This window comes from Solanum stenotomum, chromosome 10, assembly GCF_019186545.1.
Source record: "Solanum stenotomum isolate F172 chromosome 10, ASM1918654v1, whole genome shotgun sequence".
NCBI lineage: Eukaryota > Viridiplantae > Streptophyta > Magnoliopsida > Solanales > Solanaceae > Solanum > Solanum stenotomum.
In genome coordinates, this window is record NC_064291.1 from 39,392,272 (window position 1) to 39,408,535 (window position 16,264).

The window sequence follows — 16,264 nt, forward strand, 5'->3', positions numbered from 1 at the left end:
TAGATACATGAGTCCGTAGTAGTACGGAACCAATATATGTTACTTTATATGTTTCAACTTATGTGGTACATACGAAATCTCAAATTATGTGGTACAAATGAAATTTGGAGAGTCGGTCATATATTCTATATATTTCTCAATTTATGTGGTACATATGAAATCTCAATTTATATGGTACGTATGAAATTTAGAGAGTCTGCCAAATATTCTATATTTTTAAAAAAAAAATTAAGTTGTTAATAATTGTGTTGCAATACTTTTTAAGTTATTTTCAAATCATCTATATTACTTTATTTATCCCAATATATGTGGCACAAATAAATTTTGAGAGTCAATCATATGATTTTTTAATGTTTTAAGTTGTTAATTATTATGATTTATAGTACCTTTTATCTAATTTTTAAATAATATATGTTACTTGTTTTGTCTCAATATCCGTAATATTGATAGAATATTTAGTAATAAACAATATTGAAATACCTTGAATTTTAATAGAACTATAAAAAAATAAAAATAACTACAAATATGGAACATTACGGGGTCGTTTGGTACACAGATGCATAATGCAGGGATTACTAATATATGGATTAGTAATGCATGGATTTGTAATGCAGGGTTTAGTAATGCAAGGATTAGTTTTTATCAAGTGTTTGGTTCATTGTTATCCATTTAATCTTATGTTTGGTTTAAAATTCTAGAAAAAGTTTATTTCCTACTATACCCTTGAGTTATTATGAGATTTTATATTTCATTTAATTTGTCAAGTTAAATACGAAAATATATTTTGAAAAAATATTATTAATTTTGAGGTGTGATATGCTACTATAGAGATCCTTGATAGCACGATATATTTCTATTTTTTGTTGGTCAAACATACCTTAAACTTAACATAGATTTAAGGCTACTTAAATTGTTCAATTACACGTAGCTTATTTTATTAAAAAAATAGTTCTAGTGGTCAATCGACGAACCACATTTTTAAAAACCCAAAAAAATCAACCCAATACAACAAATTTAACATGGAGAAAAAAATATTAATTTGTTAAATCATCAAATTATATGGAACGAATTTGAAGAATTTAAAAGAATATTTATAAATATTCTCATATAAATAAAAAAGAGCATTAAATTACAAAAAAAAATATTAGGAAAAAAGATTTGGGGATAGTTTAGTCATTTAGGGGTCTTATCCAAGGATTGTTAAACCTTGAATTAGTTATCCCTCCCTTTTCTAGGGATAAAATAAGACCTTGTATGAAATATAACTAATCCATAGATTAGGTTAAATAAAGTAACCAAACAATATTTTTGTTAGACTGAATTTTAATTCAAACGGATCATGTGATGAGACTTGTGGATCCCGCATAAGTCCTTACATCAATAACTATCATGACCCAACCCACCGGGTCGTGCGGGCACCTACATGTTGACACCCAACTTTGGACATCCACAATATAGATTAATCATCGAGCTTCTTCAATCTTAAACGATTTAAAATAATTAGTTTATAAAAAAAATAAAATAGTTTGCAAGTTATTTTAAATAGTTTTGTCACTTTTTATGATTTTTAGATAATATATATGTTTTACATAATTATATATATAATTAGTATATTTTATGAATATTTAAAAATCGTCTTAAAAAATATTGTGTTTTAATTAAACATTTTAGTTATATAATAGTTTATATTTTAAATTATTTAGTTTATAATTAAATTAATTATTTTATTTCACTAAGATCAAGAAGCTCAATAATTAATCGATGTTATTCGTCTTATTTAACTCTTGGCCAAATTTTCAATTCCAATCTAACATTTTTTCTTACCTCACCTTAAACCCACTAGAGACCAAACTTGGGCCTTACTTCCAATATCAGCAGCAACCCACATTCCCATTCTAATTCCCACCCAAATTCAATTCCAAAGAAACCCATCAGTCCAGCAGCAGCAGCCCAGCGATCCCAGCAGCCCAGCGATCCCAGCAACAGCAGCCCAGAATCGTGCAAAATCCAGCGGCCCACAAGAACTCGAGCCCATATCGGGCAGTTCAGCAACTCGTGAACCGGCAGTCCTGCTCACTCACGCGTAGTCTGCGTTGTCTTCCTCAGATCCGCGCAACTTTACTCGTACAACCAACAGCCTGTGTTCGTCCTTGTCGCAGCCAGGTGGAGTGATCTCACGTCTTCTTCGTCCTTCATCTCAAATCGGACGACCCTCCTTTCAATTCCATTGGGAATTAGTACAATGGACAGCTAACACCTTATCTCTTAAGGAATTTCAAATTCGAATTTCGAATTGCATCCAAAATCCATCCCGAATTCCCCCTCTTCTCAGCCCTAATTTCATTTATAAATAGTTTCTTCTTCTTCATTGTTGGGGTTGGACAGGGGATAGAGACAGAAAAGATAGAAATAAAATAGACAAGAGATATAGAGCGACACTAAAAAACACACTCGATAGAAGCCGAAATTGAGGTGAATAGAGAGCGGAGATATAGTGGAAGAACCAGTGCTCTTAACGTTTGAGTCATAGGGTCTTGAGTCCAGATTTTGGTTTCCTTCTCGTTCCTTCATTGTTCTTCGGAGTTCATCGAATGTTCCCTATGGTGGAAGCTTCATAGTTCAAGCTTGTTGTCCCGGATTCGCTGCCCTAAGAAGGGTAATCCCTCTTCCTTTTTAACTGTTCTTTGTTTCTTATTATGTAGTTGGTGGTTCTCTTTAGATTTTTATGTGTATTTGACTCTCTCGCTTTTGATATTGAGTCGTTGTTTGGACTCCATTTCAGTCGGTCAATCCTTTGTATGATTTGGAGGTTGTGTTCGTTTGTTCTTGCTCCTTAGCTTTCAAATATATTTATAGGCATTGAATAAATATTGTTCATAAGGCTAAAACATATGCTATTCTATTGTCTGTTAATATGAAATGGTTAGATTTGCCATTCTGTTAGTTTATTTGGAAAATATATTTATATAGTATGATTTGTAATGTGTATAGCAATAGATAATTTGTTGATATGTGATTACTATAGTTCAGCTACTTTGTATTTGATCATGAATAGGCTAAAAATCACGAGGAACAAATTTATTTCGGTCTTATTAGATGACTTTGTCTAAATGCTAGTTTCTAGTTCATTTTTTTTTCTCTGTTTAGTTTTTGCTCTTTTGTCATATATGAGAAGTCTTATTTGAGATTTTCAATAAGGAATTGCTAACATCTCAAAAAGGGTTAATGTCTTGCTTATAACATCTCAAAAGGGTTAATGTCTTATTTGAGATTTTCGATAAGTCTTATATCCTTGTTTTATATTCGTTGCTATCATTATTTTGCCTTCACCATGTCTACATGTTTTACTCATTTGGTGATCTGTTCTCAGTAATTTTTAAGGATATCTCATTTGAATTACCTTATTCACGCTTCTCAGTTGCATTCTCTAGATTGATACAGTAGGGTGCTCCTAAGTTTGGTGCTTTAAACATTCATTATGTGTTCCCTTAATCACATTTGAATCAGCAAAACTCTTATGTTTTTATCCTATTGTTTCGTTTGCATGTGAAATATGTCCACTCCTCATGGACTATACCTTTGCATTTCAAGACGGCCATGAAGGCCCAAAATTCTCTTATCGAATTAGCCAACTTTGAGAAATCGAAGAATGGGTTCCCTAAAGTTGACGTACAGGTCTCAGAGCGGAAAAAAAAGGCTAGATATGCACGATATACAACGATATACATGAGCCGTATACGTTGTATATCGCATCGAAAATGGTCTAAAAGAGCCTTAAATTTTCAGCTCTTGTATTTTTGTAATTATTGGGCCAAAAGCCCATTTATCTTGATTATTATTGTGTTAGTCTAGGATAGATGCTAAGTGTTGAGCCAAAGGTCCCAAAAAGCATAAATCAGGCCCAAGTGTTGGTCCGGGCAGACAAAACCAGACCTAGGCCTGAACCTTCTCTCCTTCTTTATTTTATTTGTTTTCATATTCGTCTTATTGTTTATATTCTAGTTAATTCTAAGGTTTTTTCCGTAACTCAATTCCCCAAAAGACGAAACAACCATATTTTTAAAATCAAACAAGTATTTTATTTGGCTTTAAAATATCTAGTACTTAAATAATATTTTTATTCCATCACCCTTTCCCTTTAAAAAACAAGTTCAAGTCTTAAGTTGTTGTTTCTTCAAACAAAGTATGCTTTTATTTTCAAACCGTTTAGCCAAATAGTTAATTATCGGATAACCGCATGTTAGCGGGCATTTCGGGTGCTTTCAAACCCTTCTCGAAATGCTAATATGAATCCCGAACCCCTTTGAATATTTTCATTAGATTTCTGTTTTAATCTTTTGAAAACAACAGTTTTTCTTGATTTTACTTAAAAATTAAGTGACGACTCAAAACCAGCCTAGTATTATTTTTAAATTAAACACTACATACTACCACCTACGTAGGAAAACCCTCATATCCCAACCATTTAAATCATGTGGAATTTTAAAGAAAACAAAGATAATTGCAATAATATGATTTTATAAATAATATCTTTAGACACACTTTTAGTTAAAACTTATAAAGAAATTTAACAACTCCCATGTATTTAGTCTAAACAGGTACAAGAGCTACTAAGAGCACAACTGGACAGGATAAATAAAAGACATAGCTCCCACCATACAGAAGGAAGAATACTGCTGGAGAATTTCTTCGTCTTCACCTAAGGAAACATCACTAACCTGCATCCAAACTATGTCAAAAAGACATAGCAAGAGTAGTATCAGTACAAACACACGTACTGGTAGGCATCATCGGTCAACCCGACGCCCACCACATAGCATACGAAACCAACTAGTAAGATCATGAAATAAGCCACCCGCTTCTGCACCTTCTCAAACAACTCACTCACCAGGTTCTTGATCATAGCCTAACTGTTCTAACACATTAACAAACACCCCCAATTCCACCCACAAGCACTCCAACTAACCGCTCACTTCGTAATCTTACCTCCTCGTCACATTATTCAACCATGGTCACATAGTACATTACATCAACCTTCTTTATCACTAAACCCATCTCTTTTCCCAAGGTGAAATCCACTTAAGCATATTTCATCACATACACTACCTCTACTTCTCGCCATTACAACACACGACAACCTTCGCTATCCATCACTCGCCCCTTGAACCCTTTGCCCTTCCACTATACCCAACAAGTTCGCTCAACACAAAGACAATCAATATAAGCTGTCATAACATATACCCAATAAGTGCAACATATGCAAGTCAACACAACTATATCATCACATGTATATATAGAGCATATATAATAACATCGACATGAAGAACAATAACATATTTCACATTTCTCAAGCTACACAATTATATCAAGTAGTTGGTCCTCTCATGGAACCCAAACCCAAATTGTTAGCATACCGGAACGTGGTACCTGATCCCACAGTTATGCCGGAACGTGGCAATCCGATCTCATTTTTATGCCGAAACATGGCAATCCAATCCCATTTTTATGCCAGAACGTGGCAATTCGATCCAAGTTAGTAATGCCGAAACGTGGCAATCCGATCCAAGTTAGTTATGCCGGAACGGGCCCGATCCAAGTCAGTTATGCCGTAACGTGGCAATCTGATCCATCAACACACCACCATCACAAACACAAGTATACTCTCAAGTCATACAATCAAGAAGTGATTCATGGCATATAGTCATTCGCCTATCTCATTTACAATAAGTGTGATCAATAATGCAACATTCATATACACACAACTATCACAATGAAGCAAGACATACATACATCACACAATCATAGAATCACAACCATCACCTACAATGGATCATTCATCACGCACCTCATGCAAACCCTAATTCGATCATACTCAGCCCTAAATTCATCTTCTTAGGCTTCTTTCTAGGGTTTGGAGATCATCCGGTGCACGAAGGCCTACGCATAAACTCTACCATCGATTTACATATATTACGCAATGAACACAGATTTAAACTACTCAATTCATAAAACCTCACCTACCTGGGCGCCAAGCAGTTGCACGGAGTTTTTGACCTCGATTCTAGTTTTTTCGGGCTTTGTGACGGTGAATTTGGCCAAGAATCCGCAAGATATCATCATTCGCACGCTAGAAATCTCCTTCTCCTTCCTTCCCAAGCTTAGAGCAGCTTTTCCAAGGTTTCTAGGGTGTTTTACGACTTATTTAGGTATTTTAGGAAGATGGAGAAAATAGAATTTCTCGTAATTTACGTTCTACCTCGCCTATCCCGCCCTGGCGCCAACTTACCCCGCCTTGGCGCCACCGCCCTAGTGGCATCTGGCCTGCTATGGCTGGACAAGGGCTCAGATTTTTCCCGGATTTTTCTTCTCCTAAATAATGATGGTTCGGATCGTTATAGTAGCTTTTTTGCCTTTTTAGGCCTTGAAAAGGGCTCAATTATCCAATGTATTTACCAAAGTCCATGAATGAGTTTATTGTAAAAAGATGCAAAAGAAAAGGTAAATGAGAGTTCGAAAAAATACTGCAACCAAATATATATTATCAATACAATGACTTAATAGGAATTAAAGAAAATATTCTTGAATCGCACAATTTCCAAAGCTAATGTACAAACAATACAAGCATAATAAAAAGTAGAATTATATGATAATTAATAAATTGTCCTTAAATGAAATGTTAAAGGTTAGAAGCACACATGTCGTTTAATAGGTGGGTGCTTCTAGCCACTTATATTTATATATATATATATATATAAAATATATCGAATATGTGTTTAATTTATATTTATTTTAAACTTGCATATAGGATAATATTGTCAAGTTTATATTTATTTTAAATAGGTTTAAAGAGTTGTTACTAGAAAATGGAAATAAGGGAGGTAGACGGAATATCGTAAACCACAAGGGAGGTGAGTGTTATAGAGCGAAATCTAGAGGGAGGTCTCTGAAATTATCCCTTTTAAAAAATAATAAAAGCAAACCAAGGTTTTTTAAAACGGCAGAAGAAGAGAAACCGTTCTTCAAATAACATAATTTCTTTAAATATGATAGACACTTTTTAAAAAAAAATTATAATTATTCTCTTCTTGTTTTCTTCTCCATTTTTACAATTCCAAACTTAAAAAAGAAGAAGATAGAAATTGACCTAAACAATCGCTCTCTAGAATGATAGCGAACAAATGTATATTTATTTTTGTATATTGTATAATATGTATAAAATATATTTTTTGACACATAATAATAGATATTAAGCTATCAATTATAATTATTTGTACTATGACTTTTCACTGTTGGAAGTTGGTGATGGCCCATAAAACCCAGGCTAACCTCTACCTCAGTTTCCATGGATCGGCCCATCATTATTTCAGCTCAATTGTTAAGTAGATTGGGGTGACTCAAGTTACAAAGTCATCATTGACTAAAAAAAAAAAAAGCAACTTTCATAAAGTACATTAGTATATGTGCTAATTACTCAAAGCATTGATAATCTCAATAATTATATATTTTGTTCGAGTCACCTTTAGATATACCGTATTTATTTCTAGATACATCATATTTAGTGAATGTATCTCGCCTCTCTCCTCTATATTGCTCACCTGTATCCTCTTTTGCTGGCCCCTCCCCTTTTTTGTCCCTCTATTTCTCTGTATATGTATTTCACAATTTATGTATCGGTGTATTCAATATCAATTTCATGTATACATATATGTATCCAGTATCAATTTCATTTATCTGTGTATCCAAAATAACTTTCATCCAATATATCCGACATCAATTTCGTCAATGTATTTAGTGTCAAATTTTTAGTGTATTCGTGGATAGATATGTATTTGGTCTCAAAATATGCATATCAATTGCCTTTATATGCCATCATCACTGAGTAGTAAGAGGGAATTAAGAGAGAGAGTAAGGGATTATGTAATTATTTTAAAGTACAGTGGGATTCATTCACTGGCTATGGTCGAGATGCTTGTCTAATTACAACCCAATACCTTTAGGCCATCTAGTATATAAGATATGTGCAATGCAATAAAGATTTCATCAGTCAATTCCAACTTATGGGACCGATTAAAATTTCTTATTTGATTAGATGTCTACTCAAATTTCTAACAATGTAGTAGACTACATCGACATTGTTAATTTGGTTGTATTTTAAGCACTCAAAGAATCAAATTCTTTGAGTAACTATGTTATATGTAAAATGAGGAAATAAAACCATTATAAAAAAAATTATGTAAAAAATTTCTTAATCAGGGGAATCAAAAATCACGATCATTTAACATGTAGACCGAAAAAAATGATAGTGTTATGAGTTCTACATATATCTCTAATCCTGAAGTAGCTTAAATTACTCAAGAAAGTGAGGTTGTCATGTTGCTCAAACCCAATTCAGCGATCAAGTCAACCATGGTCACATCGAACCTACCTCAGCTCATGAAGTCTCAAAAGAAAAGCAAAGGGAGATGAGTACTCCTAGATGGGCTGATTTGGTTGATGAAGAAGAGCATGTTTCACCTCCGCTTTTGAATAGAAAATTAAGTCCACAAGCTTTGGAATTTGTACCTAAAAGTATAAATGCAAAGAAGAAGGAACAAGAGGCCTTGGCATCAGAATTTAGTCCAACTAGGGTTATGAAAGTGATTTGGGAGATGATTCTTTTGATGAGGATGAGGAAGAAAATATGTTGGACATATGCTTTGATGAAGTGGCTAGGGATGTGGATATTTCACCTCGGAATCAAAGAAGTGGAAGCAACAAAACAAAAAGAAGACACATGGAAGGAAGCACAGTTCGGATGGTAAAGTGATCACATGAGAGTTTGTTCCAAGGCATCTACCGATTAGACTGGCAACGCAGAACCATATGACAGTGTCAATAGCTTCAACAAGATCCAATACATCCAAGAAGAAGTGATGACCTATCAAGTTTTGTTGGACAAATTTGAAGAAGAAGACAAGATGAAAATACTTCAGGTTACTCTAGATGGGCTATCTATCATTTTTAATTCACGCATTTGTAAAAGTAAGTTTGAGGTTGATAACTCAACTTTCTTCTTGGATTTTATATTTGTACATTTTTCAAGTATTCTCATTTGTAATATCATCATAGAGGTATTACAAACTTTTGTGATGATCATAGAATACCTAGTTCTCTCTAGCTCTTATTTTTTTGATGCTTGTTAATTAGTAGAGGTTCGTTGACTTTTTAGGATTGACAAGGTAAGTCCTAACCCCCCTTGTTTGTACTTATTTCTATTGAGGATTTTTATTTTAATAAAAAACTGCTAGACGCCTGTTTAGTGGTATAAATTGAAAAAAAAATTACAATCACTTTGCATAATAGTTTTTTCAATCTATTTCATTATATTCGAGACCAATCTATATATATATATAAAGGAGAATCTTAGACTTGCTTATGTGGCATGCCTCTAAGGCCACCATTTGCATTTGTCTTTTTTCTCCTTTTTTTGGCCTTTTTTTTCTTATTTAAATTAGTTTATTACTTACATATATATTTACAAAGGACAAAATTATTTATTATAGGAGAAATATGTTACTGGAGAGTTTATAAGATACAGTTGTTACGACAGACATAGAGACGTGTTCCGTTATCAAAAACCAAAAAGCTTCTGCTGTATTTATCTTACCCTCATTCCGTTACTCTCACATCTTCTATTTATTCCTTCATTTTGGTTGTCTTCTTCTTGTAACTATGTCGTCCTTCCTCTAATCATTTCCGTCTCATTTCAATTCATATTTTATATAAAAGGAGCATACTGGTGGAAAGATGAAAAGAAGACTCAAGGGTGATTTCAGTATATGAACAAAGATGCTTTCGTCGACGGTCAGTTGTTCACTTGATATAAATGATCAGTTTGTGGTAGTGAAATTTTTTCTTTATTGTATTGGAATTTCAAGTAAATATTACCTCCCTTTCAAACCTATCCACAATTCAAGTGGATCTTTTACTGTATTCAACCTTCAGGATTTCATCAAGATGATGACGAAGGAAAATCATAGTTTTCGCTTAATCCTGACTTGATGCCTTATTTCCTTCGATTATACAATCACCAAGACCCTTAGCGGTAAGGTGAATTTCAGCATCAAGTACCCATGACAAATAGTTCTTTTCAGAAATGTCAAGTGCCACAAATTCAAGCTTTGACAAATTCGACATGATGAAAACTATAATAAAATAATTGAGTTAATATTATGATGTTGGTTTGTTTATTATAAATGACAAATTAATACTTTAACTAATAAAGTATAGGATGAGTATAAAATATATTATATGCATGAGCATTAATGTTAGGGAAAAAATGTAAACTCATGAAGCATTGAAACAGTAAGAGTTAAATATCTTTTCTACTTGTTTTAGGTATTTATTACTAGTTTCAATTAACGTAAAAGTTTAGTAATAATTTCAAGTTGTATTTAATACAATAATATTCTTCTTTATGACACACCAATATACTTATCATAATGTATGAAAATACTTACGAGTTATTTTAACTAGCATGCTATCATATTACTTAGTAATTAATTTAGAGTTATAAGTTAGTAGCATATAAATAACATAACAATGTAAACTTGAAACGTATTGATTATTTTTTTGGTAATTAACTGTATATTTATTAATCACCAACTGGTATTTACAGAACATAACAAACTACATCACAGTTTGTTAATCAGAAAAAACAAAACTCAAAGGAGATACAACTTCACACAAAGCTAAGTTGTTGCAACCTAGAACTGTAACATCCGGCAATTTGAAATAACTATGAAAAAGCTTGGAAATTGGAAATAGTCATTTTTGGAAAGATTTTTAAAATTTTGGAAATTTGGCTAAGTATGGAATAAAGTGAGTTTTTGGCCAACTTTGAGCAGTCGTAATTCCTAGCTCAGGATGAGTTAGGAGTAGTTCCAGTTATGGTTACGAAGCTCATGGAATGATCTTTCCAATGCCACTGAGTTTTCTCGATTCCGAGTTCGTATGAGCGATTTATGGCGATTGATAGTTGGGCAGTTCGCAGGGAATCCGTCCGGAAATTTTTAAGGGCATTTTGGTTTTTTCCCTAGCTATTTCTTTTGAGGCTATATTGTTGTGTTAGGCTGATTGTGGATCATTTTTGTCCCATTTTAAAAGAATTAGAGTTAGGGTTCTTGAATGAAGAAGAGAAGAAGAGAGAAAGAAGAGAAGAAGAGGAGGAGATCAAGGAGTTTTCTTCAAGATCACGTGGATTTTCGTCGGGGGTGATCCCTATCAAGGTATGTGAGTCTTTAGTGTGGGTTGATCCTTTCCCCCACACACCAAGCTCATTTTCATTATTAAGAAAGATTGGATATGTTGTTGAAGTTGTTGGGTTGTGTTGTTGATGTTGTTGATTATGTTGTTGAAGTTATTGTTGGTTGTGGGACATGATTTGGTTGTGTGTTTGGAGTTAAATCTCTTGTATGTTGAGGGATTTTATGATCCTTAGTCGTTGGGATTGGAACCCTTGAAGTTAGGGTGGTTTAGAGTTGAAGAAAAGAGGGAGAAAAGTCGAGTTTCTGGGCAAGGGGGTTGGCGCGTCGCGCCTGCCAGCGCGCCCCAAAGGGGACTTTGAGGTCCAGCCCTTGGGGTGGCGCACCACTCAGTACGCCAGCAGGCCCTCTCTGAAGTTTTGGGTCTGGCGCTCCGCACCTCTCAGAGTGCCAAGTCTTCCCATTCCTCCCTTACTTTTTCATGCATGTTCCTAGGTATTATACCTATGGTTCCTAGTTGTTTCCAACACTTTAAGGTACGTTTAGACATCCCGAATTCATCCATAAACGTGTGATCATACACCTTGAGTTCATAATTCAATTCAAGGCGAGTTAGTATCAAGTTAAAGAGAAGTTAGTTTCCAAGTCAAGTGAAGCTAAGGGTTGAGTCTATAAGTTCAAGAAGGGAGTCAAGCAAGTTTTAAAGTTAAGTCATGAGTCTTTATTGAATGTTTAACTTCATTATTAAGGCTCAAGAGTTTCAAGTTAAGCCAAGTATAGAGTTAGAGTTCCAAGTTAAGTAAAGAGTTCAAGTCAAGAAAAGGGTATAGAGTTTCAAGCCAAGTGAAGAGTCTCAAGTTTCAATTTAAGTCAAGAGCATAAAGTCGAGTCCATTTCTCCAAAAGTTATTAGGGAACTATGTACTTCCCAAAGAAGTTCTAAATGTTTTACATTTAAGTAAGAAAGGAACCATGTTTTCCAAAGGAGCCGTTTTGGCTAAGTTTTGAATAATTATCTCAATTAAAGAAAGATGTGTTTAAAAACACTTATGAGCCAAAGCATTTTTGGGAGTAGTATTGAGCACCAAATTGGGGACACGAGTTCATATTAACTCAACTCTCCATAAGAACCATGCGCCAACATGGGTATTGACGTATCATTCTTTTTAGATGATCACGTAAGATTAGGCTAGTGGATCAACTAAGCAAAAGTAAGGTCCTATATCACGGCAAGGTATAGGATGGTCCTCGAGCAACGTGAGGTAAGACGTTGTATCATCACTAGGTCTCATAGTGGTGGTTGTCGGTTAAAGAACCTCCCACAAAAGTTATATTACCTTTAAATAAGAAAAGTTGAGTTTGTTATGGTTTTATCATTAACGAGCTAAGTTGTTTACATTGTTTTGCAAGCTAATTATATATTGCATGTGTCTTATTGCTTTCTATTTTTGAGTTCAATTGTTCATGAGTCGAACAGGGCCAAGGTAAGTGTTCTCTTGTATTCCTTCCAAGCTTAAGTCGTGGTTTAGCTTTCCAGCTCGCATACTCGTACATTCCATGTACTGATTCCAGTTGGCCTGCATCTTATTATGATGTAGATACAGGTATCCCGGATCAGCATCCTGCATGTCGTTGATCCAGCTGAGAAGTTCAGAGTCAGTGTGAGCCTCCTTGCTTTCCGGAGGACTTAGTTGTTTTGTATTCTTAGTTTTATTTTATTAGGATGTTGTGGGGTCTGTCCCAACATCCATCTCAGTACTTTAGAGGCTTCATAGACAGACAGACAGTCAGTCAGTTAGTTTTTGAGTCTCTCATCTATGTATATATGTAAATATCTATTTTGAGAATTCGAGTTGCCCTTGTGGCCAGATTTTCATAAGTTTAGTTGTTGTGTAAACTTGCATTGCATTAAGTTATTCTTTTGAGTTAGGTTTCCGCTGAGTTAAGAAAGCCAGGCCAAGGGTTCGCTTGGGACCAGCAATGGTCTCCGAGTACCGGTCCCGCCCAGGGTGTAGGCTCGGGGCGTGACAAGAACTAATGGCCGTAGGAACCCTCATACAACACATATAAGCCACCTCTTTTGCAACGTGTTCAAGATTTCTACATTTGTCTTCAAAAATTATGTGGTTCCTTTCTATCCATATTGCATGACTACATTCTGCATACATTAGTCTGAAAAGCTGGGCAGTCAGATTGTTGCCTCTGGCTTTCTCTATGATCTATTTCAAGTGTGTATCCTAAGCATCTAAAGTATAGTCTGGCCATTTGATCCATGCCATCAACTTCCTCCAAATAGCTCTTGTAAACTCACAGCAGACAAACAAGTGATCTCTAGTTTCAAGTTCATTTTGACACAGCTTGCATTGTTGATTTATATCCATCCCCCATGAAGACAACCTATCACTAGTTGGTAGTTTGTTTTGTAATTGGAGCCACATAGTAACAATGGCCTTTGGTCTTGCAGAGTTGGCAAATATCAGACATCTTCAGGGCACTCTAGGTCTGTTTCCAAGTAAACTCAGGTAAAGGCTGTCAATGGTTACCTGATCATTTTGTTTCTGTGTTTGCTCTAAAGTCAGTCTAGCATTAAGTATCTTATTGACCATCAATGAAGCTTGCTTTGGAATAGGTGCGGCGAGGAATTGTTGAGTCTTTCTATAAAAAGAGTGGATCCATCTAATCCTTAGCTTGTCAGATTTGTTAGCAAGGTCCCAACAGATTTTGGCAATAGCAGCTTGGTTCCACAATCTGATGTTAATGAGGTTCATGCCTCCAACTGATTTAGGTAGGCATACCTTTTCCCATGCCATCAATGCTCTCTTGTTAATAGTATTAGATCCTGACCAAGTGAAACTTCTACAATATGATTCAATAAACTTAAGCACTTTTGCAGGAATGATAAAGAGATGAGACCAGTAGGCTTGAATACCAAATAGTATAGATTTAACCAATTGCATTCTTCCTGCATATGAGAGTTTCTTAGCAGTCCAGGAGGAGATTCTAGCAATAATTTTATTCACTAGTGGTGACCACTGCATAATAGTCAGTTTCTTGGTCGATAGAGGAACACCGAGATACTTGAAAGGAAACTCACCACATCCAAATCCACTATGTTGGAGTATGTTCAGTTTTACCTGATCAGGTACACCACCAAAATATATGGAGCTTTTATTCATGTTTGCCTGTAGTCCTGATGCTTGAGAAAACTTTAGGAAACACTGGTATATTATCTTTACAGATTTTTTATCCCCTCTACTAAAAAGTAACAAATCATCTGCAAAACATAAATGAGTTATATTCAATCTGCCACACTTAGGATAAAACTTGAACCCCTCAAATTCTCTAGCTTCAGCAAGACATCTACTAAGGTATTCCATAGATATAGAAAATAAGTATGGAGAGATGGGGTCTCCTTGTCTAAGCGCTTTTACAGTATTAAAAGGGGGTGTGGTCTCTCTATTTACCATGATTGTATAATTCATAGTATGCACATATTCTAGGATCCATTTAATGAATTTTTGAGGAAAACATAGGTTCTTCAGTACCTATTCTAAAAAGGACCACTCCACAGAATTATAAGCCTTTTGTAGATCAATTTTTAGTATACATCGTGGAGAAATGTGTTGCCTAGAGTATGCTTTAACCAGCTCAGTTGCAAGGATAATGTTTTCATCAATCTTTCTCCTTGGAATGAATCCTGATTAAGCTTCACTAATAATATGTGGCATAACTTTTTGCATCCTAGCAGCTAGGACGTTAGCAATGATTTTGTAAATGATGGTGCAACAAGCTATGGGTCTATACTCTTTTATATTCACAGGATTGGAATTTTTTAGGACCAACGTGATCACAGTGCAGTTAACTGGTCTGTAGAGTTTTCCAGATTGAAAATACTCTTTGATAGCTAACATCATGTCATCTTTGATGATATTCCAGGCCTTTTTATAGAAATAAGCATTATATCCATCTACTCCCGGTGTTTTATCATCTCCAATGGAAGTTAGTGCATTCCAGATTTTCTCATCCATGACATCTCTACATAAATCAATTCCTTGCTCATAAGTAATTGTGGGTCCTTTCTTCATTGTATTTCTGTCTACAGCAGGTAAAGATGTAGTGTTGGATCCCATTACTGCCTTATAGAAGTGTACCACTTCTTCCTTAATAGCCTCTGGTGTATTAAGTTTTGNTCATCCATGACATCTCTACATAAATCAATTCCTTGCTCATAAGTAATTGTGGGTCCTTTCTTCATTGTATTTCTGTCTACAGCAGGTAAAGATGTAGTGTTGGATCCCATTACTGCCTTATAGAAGTGTACCACTTCCTCCTTAATAGCCTCTGGTGTATTAAGTTTTGTGCCTCTAAGTGAAATAAGCTCAAGCATGAGCTTCTTGTTAGTTCTCACCTTGATTACTGCTGTGAAATATTTATTATTATTATCTCCAAGTTGTATCCATTTGGCCCTGGACTTTTGCCTTAGTGCACTTTCTTTAACAAGGCTCAATTTCTCAATATCCAACATTGTTTGTTTTTCTTTACAAAGCAATGCATCAGTGCATTGTTGAATGATTTGTTTCTGTACTTGTATCAATTCTTATCTAGCAGCATTTACCTTAGTAGTTGTGTTTTTGAATTCCTCATTATTCAAAACTTTCAATACTTGCCTTAATGCTCTCAACTTCCCAAATATTAGCCATTGTTCCTGAAGTCATGTGTTTATGCCATATTTATGTAACTTTGTCCATGAATGTGTTGTGTTCTGCCCATATATTAAAGAATCTGAAAGGGACCTTGCATGTCCATTGGTTGCCTGTAACTGTGAGTAACATAGGGGAGTGATCAGAGAAATATGGTAGATCATATTTAGTACTCACATGACCCCAAGTCATCATCCATTCTAGATTGCCAAAGACTCTATCAATTCTGCTACAAATTCTATCAACTCAAATTGCTTGTTTGACCAAGTATAGTAATCTCTTTTCCATGATAGTTCATTCAGCTGTAGAGAATGGAGACAAT

The 16,264-nt window shown here is 34.8% G+C and overlaps 1 protein-coding gene across 1 annotated transcript; it reads right to left on the reverse strand.

The window, feature by feature from the left end:
* Nucleotides 1-13,728: 13,728 nt before the first annotated feature.
* LOC125842966 (uncharacterized) lies at nucleotides 13,729-14,709 on the reverse strand. The gene has a single exon (XM_049522232.1). It carries the CDS (start codon nucleotides 14,707-14,709, stop codon nucleotides 13,729-13,731), a length of 981 nt encoding a protein of 326 aa, XP_049378189.1.
* Nucleotides 14,710-16,264: the final 1,555 nt, after the last annotated feature.

Bases quoted from the DNA above. Each gene is read 5' to 3' on its own strand.
- LOC125842966 (XM_049522232.1), bottom strand. From the start codon at position 14,709: ATGGTAAATAGAGAGACCACACCCCCTTTTAATACTGTAAAAGCGCTT.